Raw genomic sequence first — 20,246 nt, 5'->3', positions numbered from 1 at the left:
TTTACTAAATTTGAATGAAAAATGCTGGAATAAATACACATACTACCCATTTACTTTTTTTTTTATTAAATTGTTAAAGACTGAAGATGGCCTTAATTATGCATTTAACACTTTCTGTATCTGTTTTCTCCATCCAATATACCCAGATTTAGGTACTCTTCTTAGCTTTACGATAGTTAGCTGCTCTAGCTTTCAGTAGAATATTGTGGGCAAAACTGGAAGGTAAGACAGACCTGGCCAAATCCTGAAAATAGTCATACAACATAAATTCCAGTGGCGGTGCTAGCTTCTTGAGACGGGGCTGCAAATAGGGGACAGACTGACTAAATAAGGACAATTTTACTGTCAAGGTTGAGATTAAAAATGCAGAAGTTCTGTTGAGAAGATAGTTGCATGTCTCTCATGGAGAGTCTAAGAGGTTTTTCCCTAGAAAGTTTTAGCTAATTAGAACTAATTTAGTGCATTCTGCCACATATTTTGAATCAAAACGTATAAAAATCGTGTTTTCAATTTTATTAGGAATGAAGTTGGGGTACAAACCATTTTTCTAGGGGGGCAATAATTTTGCTAGACTATACTTACCATGATGACATGAGACCAATATCCAAATGTACGTGACTCAATACCAACAGTAGCTAACGCACTGCATACAAACGTAGATGGTGTAGGAGCAAATAGATTAGCTCTCCTGATCTTGGATAATTTGGTAGCTACAAACCCTGGTACAACAACCTACAAAATACATTGTGGATTGATTTGTGTCTTCCTGTTACCAGCGATCTTATAAAACACAAGGCAACCTTACTCAATAGAATTTCAGATTGAAATATTGAAGTTTTTGCTCCTCAACTGTATCTATAACGAAAGCTAAATACTTCATGAGAATGGTGAAGTTTAAGGCAATGGAAACTCCCAAGTTTAGAAGACAACCAATTTCTCTGAATCTCTTTGAGGCTTTCTTTTGAAAGAATCCACTCTTCTACTGCATCACTCCATAAGATCTGTACCACGATGGAAAACCAGGTATCTGTTATATAGATATCTCTTGTGACTAAAACCCTAGATATCTGGAGTGATTTAACTCACGGACACAACCCTCTATTCTACTAGACTAAGATATGATAATAATAAATCTAACCTGATGTATAACACCTTTACTGGCAGTTTCTTCATTTAGCCCTCGTGAGAAAAAATCCATATATGCCTAAAATAAAGCAAAATAAAGTTCTATTATTACATTACTTGCAAGTGTTGAGTTGGACAAGAAAATTTTCTGACCTTCATATGATTGCTGGTTAACCAGAAATGGGACTTTCACTCTGCAATGTGCTACAGAACGAGGCATTTCCTTTCCCTAAATGAGCTGCAAATCAGCTTGTCTACAGAGAAATAAAAATCTGTACAAGAAAGACAACTCTGTCAATCAAAAACCTTGTCTGAAAATTGGCAGAATCGGGAGTTGTATTTAGTTGACTCCTCCAAAGAGAAGTACCATCAGGTGTTTCGAAAAGAGTAAGCATGGTCTGTGACAACTGCCACTACTATAATGGTCAAAATCATGAGATACAACCAGATTATTAAATCCCTTTCATTCAATAAGTCAGACATGAAAATAATAAGTAAAATAAAGAAAGTGTACCTTGGTAGCAGCATAGACTGTAAGTAAGGGTAGAGGTGAGAGAGCTGATGATGATGCAATATTTATAATAATACCTCTTCTCCTCTCTAACATTCCTGGTAACACTATACTAGTCATCTACAATATACAGATATACAACACTTTACTAGTCATTAACAATATACAGATATACAACACTTTACTAGTCATTTACAATATACAGATATACAACACTTTACTAGTCATTTACAATATACAGATATACAACACTATACTAGTCATCTATAATATACAGATATACAACACTTTACTAGTCATTTACAATATACAGATATACAACACTATACTAGTCATCTATCATATACAACACTATACTAGTCATCTACAATATACAACACTATACTAGTCATCTACAATATACAGATATACAACACTATACTAGTCATTTATAATATACAGATATACAACACTATACTAGTCATTTATAATATACAGATATACAACACTATACTAGTCATTTATAATATACAGATATACAACACTATACTAGTCATTTATAATATACAGATATACAACACTTTACTAGTCATCTATAATATACAGATATACAACACTATACTAGTCATTAACAATATACAGATATACAACACTATACTCGTCATCTACAATATACAACACTATACTAGTCATCTACAATATACAGATATACAACACTATACTAGTCATCTACAATATTCAAATATACAACACTATACTAGTCATTAACAATATACAGATATACAACACTATACTAGTCATTTACAATATACAGATTTACAACACTATACTAGTCATCTACAATATACAGATATACAACACTATACTAGTAATCTACAATATACAGATTTACAACACTATACTAGTCATTAACAATATACAGATATACAACACTATACTAGTCATCTACAATATACAGATATACAACACTATACTAGTCATCTACAATATACAGATATACAACACTATACTAGTAATCTACAATATACAGATTTACAACACTATACTAGTCATTAACAATATACAGATATACAACACTATACTAGTCATCTACAATATACTGATATACAACACTATACTAGTCATCTACAATATACACATATACAACACTATACTAGTCATCTATAATATACAGATATACAACACTTTACTAGTCATCTACAATATACAGATTTACAACACTATACTAGTCATTTACAATATACAGAGATGAAAGTAGTTAAGTGCAGAAACAATAAAAAATATCTTGATCTGCAAAGTTAGATTATAATTTCAGTCCTTTTTAGGGTAAAAAACTGTGCATTATACATATACAAATATACTGTAATATGCCTAATCCTGATTTTGTACTTACCATAGAACAGGAAGTCATATTGGTGTTTATCATATCAATCAATACCTGAAAAAATATTAATTAAAAACAATATCAGTAATTAATAAACACAATCAGAGTTGAAGTTAAAAACATATTATAAAAATAAAATATCAATAATCAATAATAATCATTAGAAGATTTTAGTACAGAACATAGCAGCTTATGAAATATTAAAACATGTCTCTATAAGAGATTCCTTCATTTTTAAACTCTTTTATTTTTATCCAAAAACAAAATGCACTTGTTTGTGATGACATACACAGCTTTTTCAAGCTGCAACATACTTCAAATATTGATAATCTATAATAATAATCATTAAAGATGCAGATTTATATCCAAAAACATGGAATGCATCCAAAAAACTTTAAGAAATATTAAAAAATGTCTTCATAAACAATCTAATTGAATGATTTTTTCAATTTTTTTCAACTCTTACTCTATCTAAAACCTTAATGCACTTATTTACAATTTGACTATTTTTTAGCCACTTTTAAATTCTGCAGTATGCATCGTGTTAGATCCATATTGATTTCCATTTTATGTCATTTAAAGGGACAGATTTGCAATTTTCCAGGGCTGAGTCTTGAATATTTGTAAATAGTCTTCAGAAGTACTAGAAATGTAAGAAAATTGCATAATCCCTTAAAATACCTGAAATTAGGAATTTCACTTTCTTTTTTCATACGTCTTTTTTTAAATATGGCAGAGTCTCTTTTAAACTCAGGCGAAATGATGGCGAACCTGTCCCTTTAATAAACCTATGATAAATATAGCATTTTGTATATTGTGAATTTGAAACAATTCAGATAAATATAACATTTTGTATATTCTAAATTTTGACTTAATTCAGATAAATATAACATTTTGTATATTGTGAATTTTGAAGTAATTCAGATAAATATAACATTTTGTATATTCTAAATTTTGACTTAATTCAGATAAATATAACATTTTGTATATTCTGAATTTTGACTCAATTCAGATCAATATAACATTTTGTATATTCTGAATTTTGAAGCAATTCAGATAAATATAACATTTTGTATATTCTGAATTTAGAAGCAATTCAGATAAATATAACATTTTGTATATTCTGAATTTAGAAGCAATTCAGATAAATATAACATTTTGTATATTCTGAATTTAGAAGCAATTCAGATCAATATAACATTTTGTATATTCTGAATTTTGAAGCAATTCAGATAAATATAACATTTTGTATATTCTGAATTTAGAAGCAATTCAGATAAATATAACATTTTGTATATTCTGAATTTAGAAGCAATTCAGATCAATATAACATTTTGTATATTCTGAATTTTGAAGCAATTCAGATCAATATAACATTTTGTATATTCTGAATTTTGAAGCAATTCAGATAAATATAACATTTTGTATATTCTGAATTTAGAAGCAATTCAGATAAATATAACATTTTGTATATTCTGAATTTTGAAGCAATTCAGATAAATATAACATTTTGTATATTCTGAATTTTGAAGCAATTCAGATCAATATAACATTTTGTATATTCTGAATTTTGGCTCAAATGGTACAATGGGACATCTTGTTTATAAAAGTAACAATATTTGTTGAAGATGATGTGATATGGATATAGGTATGTAATAATAGCCAAGGTTGAGCACGAAAAGTTATTTAACAGAAAAAAGAGTGGGATTTTATACCTTTTCCCTGTTTTCAAGATCTGCAAAATATTCAGGGAAGCTATAACTCATTCCAACATTATTAACTGAAATATAAAAAAAAAATATTCTATCAAAAAATAAATATAGTAAGTCTACAATTTAAAAGTATTATGCGAATACAAATTGGAGTTTTACATCTTACATTTTTGCATTTTAGTGAAGTAATAATGCAACACCATACAGTAAGCAATTGAAAGAAATTTTGCCAAAACAATAATATTTATTTTATTTCAGGAACCACAGACATCTGACATATAAATTGGAATAATGCAAATATAAATCATAAATATTTTTTTTGATACACCAAAAAAAGCTCCTTTATATCCAAAGTTATGATGCATATTGACTAGAGGTCACTATTTAATTACCAAATTACCTAATGTACCAATATCTAGTCCAGTCAAACCAACTCGAATTTTATCATATATATCAGTTCTACTAAAATCTACTGCTATAGTCTTCGTTTCAACTTTATACTTAGATTCTACAATATAATAATATTATATAATCAAACTCTACTTTAGCTATTGTGTAGATAAACATATTCATGATTGAGTCAAGAGAGAAAAAAATGTGAAATCAAAACAATTAGAAATATCACCTTAGGCCATTATCGAAGTCTGATCTAAACTCTTATTGTGTTCATAATGTAAGCTTGCTTTCCAAAAAAAAAAAAAAAATTAAATAAAACAGTGCCAGCAGGAATTCAATTGATAATGCTTATCTATGTCTGAGACTTCATACAGAATCAGAATCTTCATCAAGACAGCCAGCTTCGGAAATCAAAAACAACATTCAATAAGCTTATACTTAAACATGCAAACTTCCCAAAACATGACACAAAGATAGCTTGTCAGGCAAGGTAACATACACCCACTGGCAGCTGTCAGTCTAAACAGTCTTTAGACTAAAGTATGAATTTTCTCATATTAAAGAAATTTTAATAGTTTGAATTCAATGATATATATATTTACTGCCAGTTATTTATGCTGAGAAATACCACAAAATTTTTAAAAATCATTATCAATAACACAAAAACATCAAATTATCACATCAATATACATGATCACACCACGTTGCATTAAAATTAATTGGAAACTGTCTCTAATGTGTTCACAAACAAATTTTGACGTGTTTTTCGTAAGTCAAGTGCATTAACTCAAAGGCTGTTCATTGAAATATCATTAAATTCACACTTGTCCAAGATCTCATCAATATAAATGATCACACCAAATTTCATTCAAATCAGTTGAAAACTGTAGTCTCTATTGTGTTCACAAGAAATGTTGACTGACCGACGGATATGGGTGACGGCAACATACACCCACATTTCCATGAGGGTATGAATGAATTTGGATAACAGAAAAACAGGAGATAATAGTCATTGTATGGAAGAAAAAGTGACATCAATATTGTCTAGACACAGTAAACCTACCTATTTCTGTGGCTAGTTCATCTAATTTAGATTGTGTTCTACTGATCAATACCACATTGATTCCTTTCTTAGCAATCTACAACATCAAATTATAGTTTAATTTATATACATCCTGAACACAGAAGACTATCACTGTGTCAAATATAATCTCTGTAGCTTTGGGAATCCATGTTTGATTTAAGCAAATAGATAGTTTATAGGGTTCGATATAATTTGACAGGAAAGTTTTTGTTTGTCTTTCGAGAATTCAGAATTTGTGTAGAGCTCATGTTGTTTTGTCGTTTCATAAACCAGCTTTTAACTTTTAGCCATCATATAGTGTAGAATTAAAGGAAATAGTTGACTCTTGAAATGGGGTGGCAGAAGTAAAAGGATGTATTGGGCAAAAATTTAGATGTCAATGTACCAGATATAGAAAGATCAATATGTTAAAACCTTAAGAAAAACAATTTATTCCTAAGAATTATTATAATTTCTGAAAAAAACAAGGAAATAGTCATTAATATAAATAACAAGATAAGAATCTTTTGCTAAAAAATATGTATTATAAAAATATAAAAGCAACTACTTGAAGCAATAATCAATGAAAAATCCTAAAAAGTTTTTTTGGAGAAATATTTCACGCCAAAAATGTTCCACCTTCTTTTCTCACTAAAAGAGATGCCTAGTTGCATGATGAAACATTTCTGTTTTAGTCTTAGTTCTTACAATTACGCTGGCAATAAGGGCAAACATTCTCTACATTTGTTTCTTGATGCCTTCTTAACATTTGTCCATGCAATACCAATTAATAAGAGCTCCAGTAGAGGTTATACTTAAAACATGGAATTCAAGTGGGTAAAAAAATGAAAGCTCTGTGTACATTAAAGATCTGTATACAGCTGAAAAATGAAAGAGTTAGCTAATGCAGAGGTCTGTGCAAAATTTCCCATTGCATACTTCACGGCCTGTCATAACCTCTAGGACATGAAGTTCCACTGCCTGTCATGTCAACTTGTCTATATATATATTAGATATTTACAGGTACACTGTATAACCTGAGGGGTACTAGAGTACAATAGTACTTAACCTTTACATATAAAGAACTATTAGTGAAGCAAGAAGAAGACTAATTGGAAGAACTTGTTTCAAACTTTATAAATCATAAATGATACTGACATTACATAGTATTTATAATCAATGATCAATCATATGATATTAACAATGTCAAGCTATTATGACTGTGTCTTACAAGTAATATCTATAGCACAGTTTTCATTTGTTAACCCATTTAAACGCCAAGCCCAAAGGGCGCTGCGTTTAAATCTGTTAACGAATGAAATCCATTTAACGATTTATACAACAGGCAAGCACCTCCCACCCATTTATACAATGAAAAGATCAAAGGAAATTGATGATATCATGTTATAACTTAGTTTCATAATAGCCACCTTTCTGTACACCTGTATCCCTTAAACATGTGTTCCATTATTTTCATTTATGAAAATGAAAATGCTAATACTTATATGGATAGAAAGTAGAGGTGTTCTAATGACTTGGAAAAATACCAGTCTGGCTCACATTAATTTGACACTAAAAAATAAGGAAACCCATCTTTAAGATTGTAAATGCATCCAAATTTGATTGGATTTACTGTAGAGGCATCGTATCAGGAATACAGGTTTTGACATGGTCATATTAACCGGTATTAAACTAAGCTCACTATAATTCTTTTTGGGGGCGTGGAAACCAGATTTGTGGCATTTAAATTTGACCAATCAGATCGGTAGAACAGTAATGCGATCATGTTAACAAAAAAGCTTTGCCGCTGCCTGTAGAACACATTCTTTCCAAGTAAATATTCCAAAGTAAGGGTTTGATTTTCTCTCGGCTTCAGTTCTTTTGTACCGTACACATTCATCAAAAAAATGTCATGGCACCCTGCTTTCGTTTTGTTTTCATTCACAAACATAACAAGTGATTTGTTTTCAGTGGCTGAAATTTGCTACCAATACTGTAGGGCCAATTTTGACTGAATCATATTTAGCTATGGAAACGTAATTTTTCTCACTTGTGTTACCACGGCCCAAAGGAAGTATGACGAATTGGGGTGTGGTTTGGACACAATGGTGTAGGGGTACAACAGTAGTCAACTAGTGTACAATCCAATCAAATCGCTGCATATTAAAACTTCCTTGATACAAGAAAGGTAGCTATGGAGTCAAGGTACAAGACATAGTTTGTAATAGTTTCACATTGTGGAGATGGGGATAACAATGTCAAAATCTTATCTTTACATACTGAGAGAGTCCAAATTAGCTATCAGTAGCACGTTTCAGAATCTAAATCTAAATGCCTGGTTCTTCTGCAATGTGGTTGAAATGAGCTATGCATCTAATGTCACCTTAAAGGTGTTTCAATAACTTTCAGTAATAACAGAAGGCCATGATGTCATCTTTTTAACAACACTTACTTGGGGCATTTTTTTTATTAAATTGTAAGAGAATCTGATTATCATTTTGAATTCACACAACATCTAAAATACATATCATTTTCTATAGAACAAATTTTCTGATTCAGAGCAAATTAGAATAATATTTAATGTAACCTGCTAATAGAAATTTTCAGTTCCACATATTGTAATTTTTGAAATCTTCTAGAATTCTGTGCTGATCCATACTATATAGTGGAAATCTACAATCAAAAAACTGTACTAACTTTATGGTGGAAATCTACAACTTATACATAACTTTATAATATAGTGGAAATCTACAAAAATATAATTGTGCTGATACTATTTAAATGGTGGAAATCTACAGATATACAATTGTAAAGACACAACCTTATGAATAGGAACTGAAATCTACAAATAGATAATTGTTATTTATCTTCGTGTTCAGAGGATTCAGTATTACTCTTGTCATTTGATAATCTGTATAACCCATATCATGCGCCTGTGGGTCTGGTTCAGGAATCAAGTCACATGATCCAGCAGTTCTTTTGTATGCAGGAGTTGATGCCATGTTGTGAAGGGCCAATTTCGTTTTTACAATGGACCTTCTGTCGAGTCCCAGTAGCAATCAGGAGGAGCCAGTAAAACTTTTCTTCTTGTGGACCACAGACTGAATTATCACCACATTTAGAAAGATAGCTTGCGTTGCAAGGTAACATACGCCCACTGGCAGCTGTCAGAAATAATAAAACAGTCTTTAGTGACTAAAGTACGAATTTTCTCATATTGAAGAAATTATTCATGCTGAATAATTCCACAAAATTTTTTAAAATCAATATCAATAACCCAAATACAACAAACAATTAAATCACACAGCTCTAATCAAGGGCAAAAAACAACTTTTGACGCGTTTTAACAAAGTCAAAGGCAATAACTCAAAAAATGTTCATCAAAAATATCTCTTGTTAGAACTTGTCCGAGATCTTATCAATTCCAATGATCACACCAAGTTTCATCAGAATCGGTTGAAAACTGTAGCTTCAATCCTGCTCACGAACTATTTTTAACAAATTTTGACGCGTTTTAACTAAGTCAAGGGCAATAACTCAAAAACCGTTCATCGAAAATGCGTCTAGTTAGAACTTGTCCGAGATCTTATCAATTCCAATGATCACACCAAGTTTCATCAGAATCGGTTGAAAACTGTAGCTTCAATCCTGCTCACGAACTATTTTTAACAAATTTTGACGCGTTTTAACAAAGTGAAGGGCAATAACTCAAAAACCGTTCATCGAAAATGCGTCAAGTTAAAACTTGTCCGAGATCTTATCAATTCCAATGATCACACTAAGTTTCATCAGAATCGGTTGAAAACTGTAGCTTCAATCGTGCTCACGAACTATTTTTAACAAATTTTGACGCGTTTTAACAAAGTCAAGGGCAATAACTCAAAAACAATTCATCGAAAATGCGTCAAGTTAGAACTTGTCCGAGATCTTATGAATTCCAATGATCACACCAAGTTTCATCAGAATCGGATGAAAACTGTAGCTTCAATCCTGCTCACGAACAATTTTTAACAAATTTCAAGGCGTTCTAAGTCAAGGGCAATATGTCAAAAACCGTTCATCGAAAATATGTCAAATTCGAACTTGACCGAGATCTTATCAATCTGAAGCATCACACCAAGTTTTATCAAAATCAGATAAAAACTGTAGTCTCTATAGTGCTCACAAGAAATGTTGACGGAGGGACCGACGGACAGGGGCAACGACAATATACGACCACATATTCATGTGGACGTATAAAGAGCAGTACACTGAAACTCACTCCATTGGCCTGTGCTCAAGCAAGTAGCATTAGTGTGGGTGAAAAAGCCTTGTTCACAAGCATACTCTACAAGGTCCCCAAAATTCCACAATAACTTACTGTTGGAGGAAGTGACATTGATATTATCTGTTTGTGGTATTCCACACCCTAATGGTATACAGGTATAGTTATCATCTTCTACCACACACAATGTATTATAAGGACAGTTATGATCTTTACATACACCCATCATGTTATCATTCCATTTATAAGACTCTATAGAAATATAATCATTGTCAGTGATCAACTGACCTTCTACTGCCAGGAGTGAGCAATCTAGAGTCCTTTTGTTAAAATTCACAAACTTACATAATCCACATGATTTGCATGTTCTAATACAATCAACAGGTCCTATTGAAGCCTGGACTAGAAAATCTTCAGAATCAAATCTAGAGCTCATATGTACATCAGAAACAGTGTCTGGATTAAAACATTGGTTCCCTTTACAAATATCTAATACTTCTATCATCACTATAATTACTAATAGCATTTTGCAACCATATCCGAATTTCAGTTCATCCATGGTCATCATTATATCTCAAAAGGGTCCTGATTCTGTGCCTTTAACAGTCCTGATTCTGTGCCTTTATCAGTCCCGATTCTGTGCCTTTATCAGTCCCGATTCTGTGCCTTTATTAGTCCCGATTCTGTGCCTTTATCAGTCCTGATTCTGTGCCTTAATTAGTCCCGATTCTGTGCCTTTATTAGTCCTGATTCTGTGCTTTTATCAGTCCTGATTCTGTGCCTTCATCAGTCCTGATTCTGTGCCTTTATTAGTCCTGATTCGGTGCCTTTATTAGTCCCAATTCGGTGCCTTTATTAGTCCCAATTCTGTGCCTTTATCAGTCCTGATTCTGTGCCTTTATCAGTCCCGATTCTGTGCCTTTATCAGTCCCGATTCTGTGCCTTTATTAGTCCCGATTCTGTGCCTTTATTAGTCCCGATTCTGTGCCTTTATTAGTCCCGATTCTGTGCCTTTATCAGTCCTGATTCTGTGCCTTTATTTGTCCCGATTCTGTCTTTATCAGTCCCGATTCTGTGCCTTCATCAGTCCCGATTCTGTGCCTTTATTAGTCCTGATTCTGTGCCTTCATCAGTCCTGATTCTGTGCTTTTATCAGTCCTGATTCTGTGCCTTCATCAGTCCTGATTCTGTGCTTTTATCAGTCCTGATTCTGTGCCTTTATCAGTCCTGATTCTGTGCCTTTATTAGTCCTGATTCGGTGCCTTTATTAGTCCCGATTCTGTGCTTTTATCAGTCCCGATTCTGTGCCTTTATCAGTCCCGATTCTGTGCCTTTATTAGTCCTGATTCTGTGCCTTTATCAGTCCTGATTCTGTGTTTGTATTGGTCTTGAAGTTTCCTCAGCCTCTGATAATCTGTTTTTGGTTTGATATCTTCATAGAGCCTCATAAAGAACTAATTGTGTACATCATTCAGTACATTCTTCTTATACAGGTTTTTAGAAAAAAAAAAAAACTTCCTATGTTTTTACTGATTGATACATTAATCTCATAAAAACCAAGATAAAAAATATAATTGAGATTTAAAAATGAGCTTCTTTCCACTTAATTAGAAAGCAAAATAATAAAGAAATGCAATAAAGTTTAACATTATATTTTGAGTTCTATTCAGGGCTACTAAGCACAGTTCAATTCAGATTAATAAATCTGATCAGAAAAATTGGTTTGGCATGTTGAAACCAGTTCTGTTTTACTCATTATATAAGAAACTTTATTTCAACACATTGATGTATGACAAATAGTGATGTGTTTTTATGCATTCATTCCTATTTTCTTAACTCTTTGTAAGGACTATAACACCTAGAGTCATAATCTACAAAACTTAACTTTAAACTAAAATCTATATTTTAAGAAATGCAGTAATCTGATTGGATAATAAAACTAAATTTAAAATCAATTTCAGTGATTAACCATTCAGATGACTGGAAAACTAAAATCATCTTCAAGTTAAGTTTTGGAGAATAAGACCCCTGATGGTACTTCTCTCTTTGGAAGAGTCCACTACTATACACCGTTACTATACATCTCTTACTCTTGATTATGCTTTGAACGAGATTTTGATTAACAGAATTGTCTAGCTTGTGCAGATTTCTTTTCCAGTGTTTTCATTTGATGTTTCAATGGAGTAGATGCTTCTCTGCTAACTGGGAGAAAGTCAATTTTAGCATGAAATAGAAGGAAATTTCATTCAAATTTTCTCCTAGGTTTCCTTCCTATCATATACATGGTGCAGAAAAGTAGGATGTAAAACTCTATTCATTTCATTTCATTTTCCCTCCTATTCATAGAAAGAAGGCCAGAAGCGAGGCAGCTGGTATGCTAGACTTCAGCCAATTGGAAAGCTTAGAATTTTCTTCAATGTACATTGTAAAATTGCTAGTTGGCTTGATTTATTTTCCATCTGAATAACTAGATAATATACAGATTAGATCTGTTAACAATTGTGTACGTAAAAGGAAATTATTAAATAGAGATAAATAAAGTTTTGTAACAAAATATTATCTATGTCTACATGTTTCATGACATAGTAAATATATATATATGTATATTTGGCCATGGGTTGTAGCACAGTTGGCTAAACATTAGGAATCTGTACATGATGTCATTTGCCTGGTTACATCGACAAATTCTAGTTATAGGTTCTAATGTCAGGCATGATGTCCAAAATTTTTAAACTTCCAACTTTATTTTGAAAATTTATCTTATTTCAGAAAAAGCAACTACAAGAATCAAAAATGGATGAAACTTTATAGAAAAATTTTTTCGAAGAAAGTACAATTCGTTCTAAAAGTTTATTCTGTTTCTGAAAAGCATCATGAAATAACAATAAATGTGAAGATCATAAAATAATTTTTTTAAAGAAAATGTGTCATGACACAATAAATTTTTTTTAGTCATATTTTGTAATTTGAAATTTTATAAATTGGAAATCTACAATCTACAGAACACTTTTTAAATATTAGTGGAAATCTACACATAATTAATTGTGCAGACACTATCTATGGTGGTGGAAATCTACAGATATACAATTGTAAAGACACTTTCTATAAATTGGAAATCTATAATAATAAACAACCTTATAAATAGATGTGGAAATCTACATGTAATCAATTTGGATGGTAATCTATGATATATAGAACACTTTATAAAAAGAGTGGAAATCTACACATAATAAATTGTGGTGGCACTATCTATATGGTGGAAATCTACGATATATAAAAGAGTTAACATCTACAATCTACAGAAAACTGTATAGAAAATAGTGGAAATCTACATCTTAATAATTGTGCTGGCACTATCTGTATAGTGAGAATCTTCAATCTTTAGAAAACTAAATACTTAAGTATAACATTTAAATAAGATTGGAAAACTACATTCTTACTAAAAAAATCCTCATAAATAAAAGTTGAAATCTACAATAGATAACTGTTTTTTTTAAAATCTCTGACTAAATTACTGAATTATAAAAGTGGAAATCTACAAATAATTAATAGTAATAAACCTATCTATGGTAGAAATAACTAATAAACTTGACTCACTATAGATCACTATGAGACAAAACTGGAAATCTACAAATTCATAAATACTCAGTCTAACAATTGATGCATCTACATAAATCATAACAAAAAACACAAAAGAATATCATACAATATAATACAATATATGACACACTTCTTCGAAAGTACATTTTTTACCTACATTTATAGATAACAGTACAACTCTAGAGTGGAAATCTACAAAATGATAGTTCTGCTGACTCAAAGAGTGGGGTAAAATCTGGGTCAGACTCCAGCAGAATTTTCCCATCAACTTCACAGCCTCCACAATTACCCCCACAATATCCCTCAATCACATGACCATCTGGTGACCAGGTAATGTTAGCAATCACCCCAGCTGTACCCCAAGTTTTCCATTTAACTGATGTTTTAACTTTGTAGCCAGTGTTACGAGTATTGATAATAAATCTTCCAATGACACCACATTCACTACTGTTGTCTCCAGCATAGCAATCCCCGGCTTTTCCAAAGTCCTGAAGACTGTACGTGGAATTACTAGACCCTGGACTATTTATCTTTGCTCAGAGGATTCAGTATTACTCTTGTCATTTGATAATCTGTATAACCCATATCATGCGCCTGTGGCTCTGGTTCAGGAATCAAGTCACATGATCCAGCAGTTCTTTTGTATGCAGGAGTTGATGCCATGTTGTATTCTGCTAGTAATATTGAAGGGCCAATTGCGTTTTTACAATGGACCTTCTGTCGAGTCTCAGTAGCAATCAGGAGGAGCCAGTAAAACTTCTCTTCTTGTGGACCACAGACTGAATTATCACCACATTTAGAAAAAGCAGTACACTGAAAGTCACTCCATTGGCCTGTACTCAAGCAAGTAGCATTAGTGCGGGTAAAAAAGCCTTGTTCACAAGCATACTCTACAACTTCTCCAAAATTCCACAATAACTTACTGTAGAAGGAAGTGACATTGATATTATCTATTTGTGGTATTAAACACCCTAATGGTATACAGGTATAGTTATCATCTTCTACCACACACAATGTATTATAAGGACAGTTATGATCTTTACATACACCCATCATGTTATCATTCCATTTATAAGACTCTATAGAAATATAATCATTGTCAGTGATCAACTGACCTTCTACTGCCAGGAGTGAGCAATCTAGAGTCCTTTTGTTAAAATTCACAAACTTACATAATCCACATGATTTGCATGTTCTAATACAATCAACAGGTCCTATTGAAGCCTGGACTAGAAAATATTCAGAATCAAATCTAGAGTCCATATGTACATCAGAAACAGTGTCTGGATTAAAACATTGGTTCCCTTTACAAATATCTAATACTTCTATCATCACTATAATTACTAATAGCATTTTGCAACCATATCCGAATTTCAGTTCACCCATCATTATATCTCGAAAGGGTATATTAGTCCTGATGCTGTGCCTTTATCAGTCCTGATTCTGTGCCTTTATCAGTCCTGATTCTGTGTCTTTATTATTCTTGATGTGCTGTGTCTTTATTAGTCCTGATTCTGCAACTTGTTAATTTCCTTAACCTCTGATAATCAGCATAGAGTCCTAATTGCCGCTTGATGGTTTCTAGCGATATTGTTCCTATGATGATTAAGAAAAATAAATAAACCTACTATTGTACTCACTGATCGATTTTAAATCAAGATTGATTTTATATTTGAGAAAATTGCGATTTAAAGATAAGTTCCCTCAATTTCACAGAGTTACAAATAAAAATAAATGGAGTTTTATTTATTTTCTATTTTTCTTTTCCAGATATGGGGTGAATGAACACAGTTTAATCTCGATTGAAGAATTTGATAACCAATTGGTTTCACATAATTCATCATTTTACATGATAATGGACTGCCTTCCACCCTCTTAGATTCTTAGAAAATACCATTAGGTCAATCAATTAAAGTTTAAACTGAAAGACAGTGGGAACCCCGCATTTATTGTAAATCCATACGATGTTAAGAAATCAGAAAAGAAAATTGATTCGATGGTATCTTGTTTTATTAATAGAAAGTTCTAAAAATCATTGATTATCAAAAGTACTTTCTTTTTATCCTGTTAATTTGCTCAAGGCAATCCCATAGTGACATGGGACAAACATTAATTTTTCTGGTTTTTTAATGTGTTTTAAATACATTGTAATAAACAGTGTACTTTGATGTAAGTCTAATAGTTCAATAGTTACACTAAATAAAAAGTGAATTTTCCATTATAATAGGGTCGTATATATTGTCCGTCCATCCATCCGTCTTTCTGTCAGTCCACAATTGGATTGTGAACACAATAGAGGCTACAGTTTTTATCTGATTTTAAACAAATATGGAGTGATCATTTATATTCATGAGTTCTTTGAATTTGTTTGTGAACATCTGACCTGTTTGATATCTGTAGGCAAATTTTGTGTCATTGGCGATTGTTTTCCACTACTTACGAAGAGACAAGACTCCACAGAGAGACATCATCCAATCAGTCTCTATATTGTATTACAGTACATGGTTAATACACAGTCACATGACACATAACATTACAAAATGAGCCCAAAACAACCAACTGGTGATTTGAATCAAGTACCCACAGTCTTAAAGGAATTGTAAAGAGGCTTTTTGAATTCTTAAAGGGATTGTAAAGAGGTTTTCTAAATTTTTTATGTGTATCGGGAAGACTGATAGCATCAATTTGCACTATTCCAATTTCTAATGCGACGTCTGTGTTTCCTGAAATTCCACTTCAGTTAAGTGTTTTATGACGTCACGAATCGCATATTCCTAAGTGATACAGCATGTATATGTTGCAATTAGTGACAAAAGGCTTATTCTTAGTGGAATTGCAGGAACCACAAATGTTACTAACTCCATACATCTGCTCCTGGATTAATGAAACAGACAATCCTGTGCAATGGACAATAAGGTAAATTCTGTCTGTACAATGATCCACCTTCTCTTTCTATTTCAACTGTAGACGGATCTTCATTGTACACAGCCCTTGGCACACAGGGCCTTGATTTATTCTGACAATTTAATGTTTATACAGCTTTTCTCAAGTCACAAGTTAATTGATAAAATGAATACCTGTTCAGCATAAGCTTTACCAATTCCATCTGTACAACCAGTAACAACTGAAACATAATTTAGGAAATATATCTAATATCTTGTCTTTGTAAAGGACAGGTTTGATTTTATTCAAATGTGCAGAAAGGGGGCATTAGCTGAGGCCAATAGCTAGCCCACTGTTTCTTGGGGGTGGGGGGGGGGTGATTACAAAGTTTTTCAAGGGGGCCTCAACTATGAGACTCAACAAGACATTCAAATTTTTCATTCACAAAAATATCTTACGGGTCTGCATAAGATGTATGATACTATATGTTACCCTGTTACTATTATATGAAACTCTAACTATAAATTGACCTGGCAACCTGGCACAGTTTATACCTTTTATATAAATAGATTAAACATTGTAACCTAAAACTATCAAAAACATTTCTATATAGACTTATATTATATAGGCTATACAGATTCCATATATAGCAGTTATTACATTTTATATCAGCTTACAATTGATTATTTCATTATACAAAGTTGTCAATTAGAGCACAATATTCAAAAGAATAACAAGTTTTAAACACAGCTGAGAGGTAATACGTTATTATTCTGGGACTAAAGGGAAGCAACTAGTTTATGATTTTGTAAAAATTCTTATTTGAAAATATCTTTCTGGAGTAAAATGTGGGTTCATTTTAATTTTAGATACAAACACACTTCTCTCCAAGTGAATTCACAGATACATGACTTACACTTTGCACCTTAATTAAATGACCCTCCACTTGCTGCCCTTGCTCTTGAGTCACTGAGATTGAAACAGATTGCAGAGTCAAATGTGGTAAAAATGAGTTCTAAATAATGCCTGATATGTTCATCTACATAAAGACAATCCAAATTGATGTCTAACACAGAAGAATTACAATTTATGTCAAAATAATGACTTGAAAAACTTAACAAGGATGTTTGAGAGCAGAATAATGTCTATAGTCCATAGTTCATCCGTAAAATTGCTGTATAGTTACCTGCCCAACTACCAGCTTTCTTCAAATCAGCCGACAAACCGAGTAAACCCGCTAAAACATAGGTTGAAATAAACCTAAATACGCCCAGAGCAGATTTAAACGCAATCACAGACGCCGTTAAGACACCAAACAAGGTAAAAAAATCGGCAGAACTGCCTAAGCTTGACACAACTGATCGGAACATCGCCATGCTTGTTATCACCATAAGGTTAAAGGTCGAGAAATATCACGTGATGTTAAGAGCTACGAGGAATTTATTTGTGGTCTTAGTCATATTCATTTAAAGAGTTATCTACCTCACACTGGTCTTTTTACTCCGAGACCTCCAACTTCGGACTATTGAGTTTGATTGGGTTATCTCCTTGAATTAATAAATAGGACGATATTTTTTCCTCGCCCTCTCGTCTTCATTGCTTTGCCTTCTTGCCCTTTTACTTCTTCATTTTCCTATTGAAAATAGATCTTTAACGCGCTCGATGGGGTGGCCCTTTTTTCATTCCATAGATTAGGTAACATATTAAAGATGGGTTCCCTTATTTTCATTTATGAAAATGAAAATGCTAATACCTATATGAATAGAAAGTAAAGGTGTTCTAATGACTTGGAAAAATACCAGTTTGTCTCATATGTCCATAATTAATTGGTAATTAGCTAAAATAGGAGAGAATTACCAGCAGAATTCCAATGAGTGACCGATCAAGAAAGGTCAAAAAGTATTTTTTTGTTTGTTTATCTAGACTGTACATACATGGACATTTACGATTTGTTAAAACTCTTAATTATATGCAATAAGAACATAATGATATGATTAAGAATACATGATAATTCATTAGAAACACCAATGAATCAAATAGTTTGCTTAATTTGACACAAAAAATAAGGAAACCCATCTTTAATATTATTCTAATCATAATAAATATATCAAATATAAACATAAAAATCACAATTAGATTGACCAACTAATAATTTTAAAGAAGCGTTTACCATCTAAACTGGCTAATAAGTGGATTAACTATGTTTCAAACCTCACAGACCTCACACTAGAAATTTCTCGATCTTAATTAGGCCTATATGTTTTTCTATATGGCATAGAATCAATAAAAGTGTTCTAACTTTTCAAACGCAGATAATTCTGGACACACGTGGATTTGAAGGCTCAAATGTCGACGATGAGCTGTGAACACTGTTACTGGTTTGCTCAGTCTAAAAAAAATCTCTTTCTCAGACTAAGGGAGGATTTGACCGAAACATCCTGTCTCTCAATGCTGTCGGCAGAGAGTCAGACGACCAGCCAATTTGGTTGCGTTGAAATATTCTTCTTCCTTGATCCTTCCTTCCTCTGAAATACGTAATATTATATAGAGTCAACTTGTCGGTCTAGGTAGGATTGGTCCCTTTTAAGGTATTTTTTTTCTATATACAGAGGCCTAAGGATTTTGAGACTAAGGTCAAACTGATCCTAAACGTGTACCTTTAAAGATAATTATCAGTAATCATATCAATATTCTGGGCTAATTATGGTTAATTTCAACAATTAGTAAATTTATTATATGTTCTGGTTATTTCTACCGAATTCCACTCAACATACAGGATGAAGATTGTTTTCGTTTTCTTTCTCACAGGTCTGTAAATTTATTTAAGTTTGAACCAAAGAGTTATATTACAATCTGAGTTTGTAAAGCGCCATTGAATTGTCATATCAATAATCTTTCTGTATATTTTAATAGTTTGTGTGGTTATTTTCTCCTGTATATTTAATAGTTTGTGTGGTTATTTTCTCCTGTATATTTAATAGTTTGTGTGGTTATTTTCTCCTGTATATTTTAATAGTTTGTGTGGTTATTTTCTCCTGTATATTTAATAGATTGTGTGGTTATTTTCTTCTGTCTATTTTAATAGTTTGTGTGGTTATTTTCTCCTGTATATTTAATAGTTTGAGTGGTTATTTTCTTCTGTCTATTTTAATAGTTTGTGTGGTTATTTTCTCCTGTATATTTAATAGTTTGTGTGGTTATTTTCTTCTGTCTATTTTAATAGCTTGTGTGGTTATTTTCTTCTGTCTATTTTAAGAGTTTGTGTGGTTATTTTCTCCTGTATATTTAATAGTTTGTGTGGTTATTTTCTCCTGAATATTTTAATAGGT

The 20,246-nt window shown here is 32.0% G+C and overlaps 2 protein-coding genes across 2 annotated transcripts in view; one reads left to right on the top strand and one right to left on the bottom strand.

Moving 5' to 3' along the window:
• Nucleotides 1-567: 567 nt before the first annotated feature.
• On the bottom strand, nucleotides 568-17,162 carry LOTGIDRAFT_134665 (hypothetical protein; the record flags this gene model as incomplete). The annotated part of the gene is made up of 8 exons (XM_009068629.1): nucleotides 568-732; nucleotides 1,139-1,204; nucleotides 1,640-1,756; nucleotides 3,009-3,053; nucleotides 4,715-4,779; nucleotides 5,112-5,219; nucleotides 6,171-6,246; nucleotides 17,112-17,162. Coding segments are annotated over 8 exons (693 nt in total), but the record flags the coding sequence as incomplete, so codon positions are not given.
• Nucleotides 17,163-19,694: 2,532 nt separating this feature from the next.
• LOTGIDRAFT_169987 (hypothetical protein) overlaps nucleotides 19,695-20,246 on the top strand; it is a gene marked incomplete at both ends in the record, with an annotated part of 2,920 nt that continues 2,368 nt past the window's right edge. Inside the window, one exon of the mRNA XM_009068628.1 lies at nucleotides 19,695-19,725. Within this exon, the coding sequence (XP_009066876.1) occupies nucleotides 19,695-19,725 (31 nt within the window). The remainder of the gene's footprint in view (nucleotides 19,726-20,246) is intronic.

Source organism: Lottia gigantea, assembly GCF_000327385.1.
Source record: "Lottia gigantea unplaced genomic scaffold LOTGIsca_92, whole genome shotgun sequence".
NCBI lineage: Eukaryota > Metazoa > Mollusca > Gastropoda > Lottiidae > Lottia > Lottia gigantea.
The sequence above is the reverse complement of the archived record's forward strand: the minus strand, read 5'-3'. Positions and strand labels throughout refer to the sequence as shown.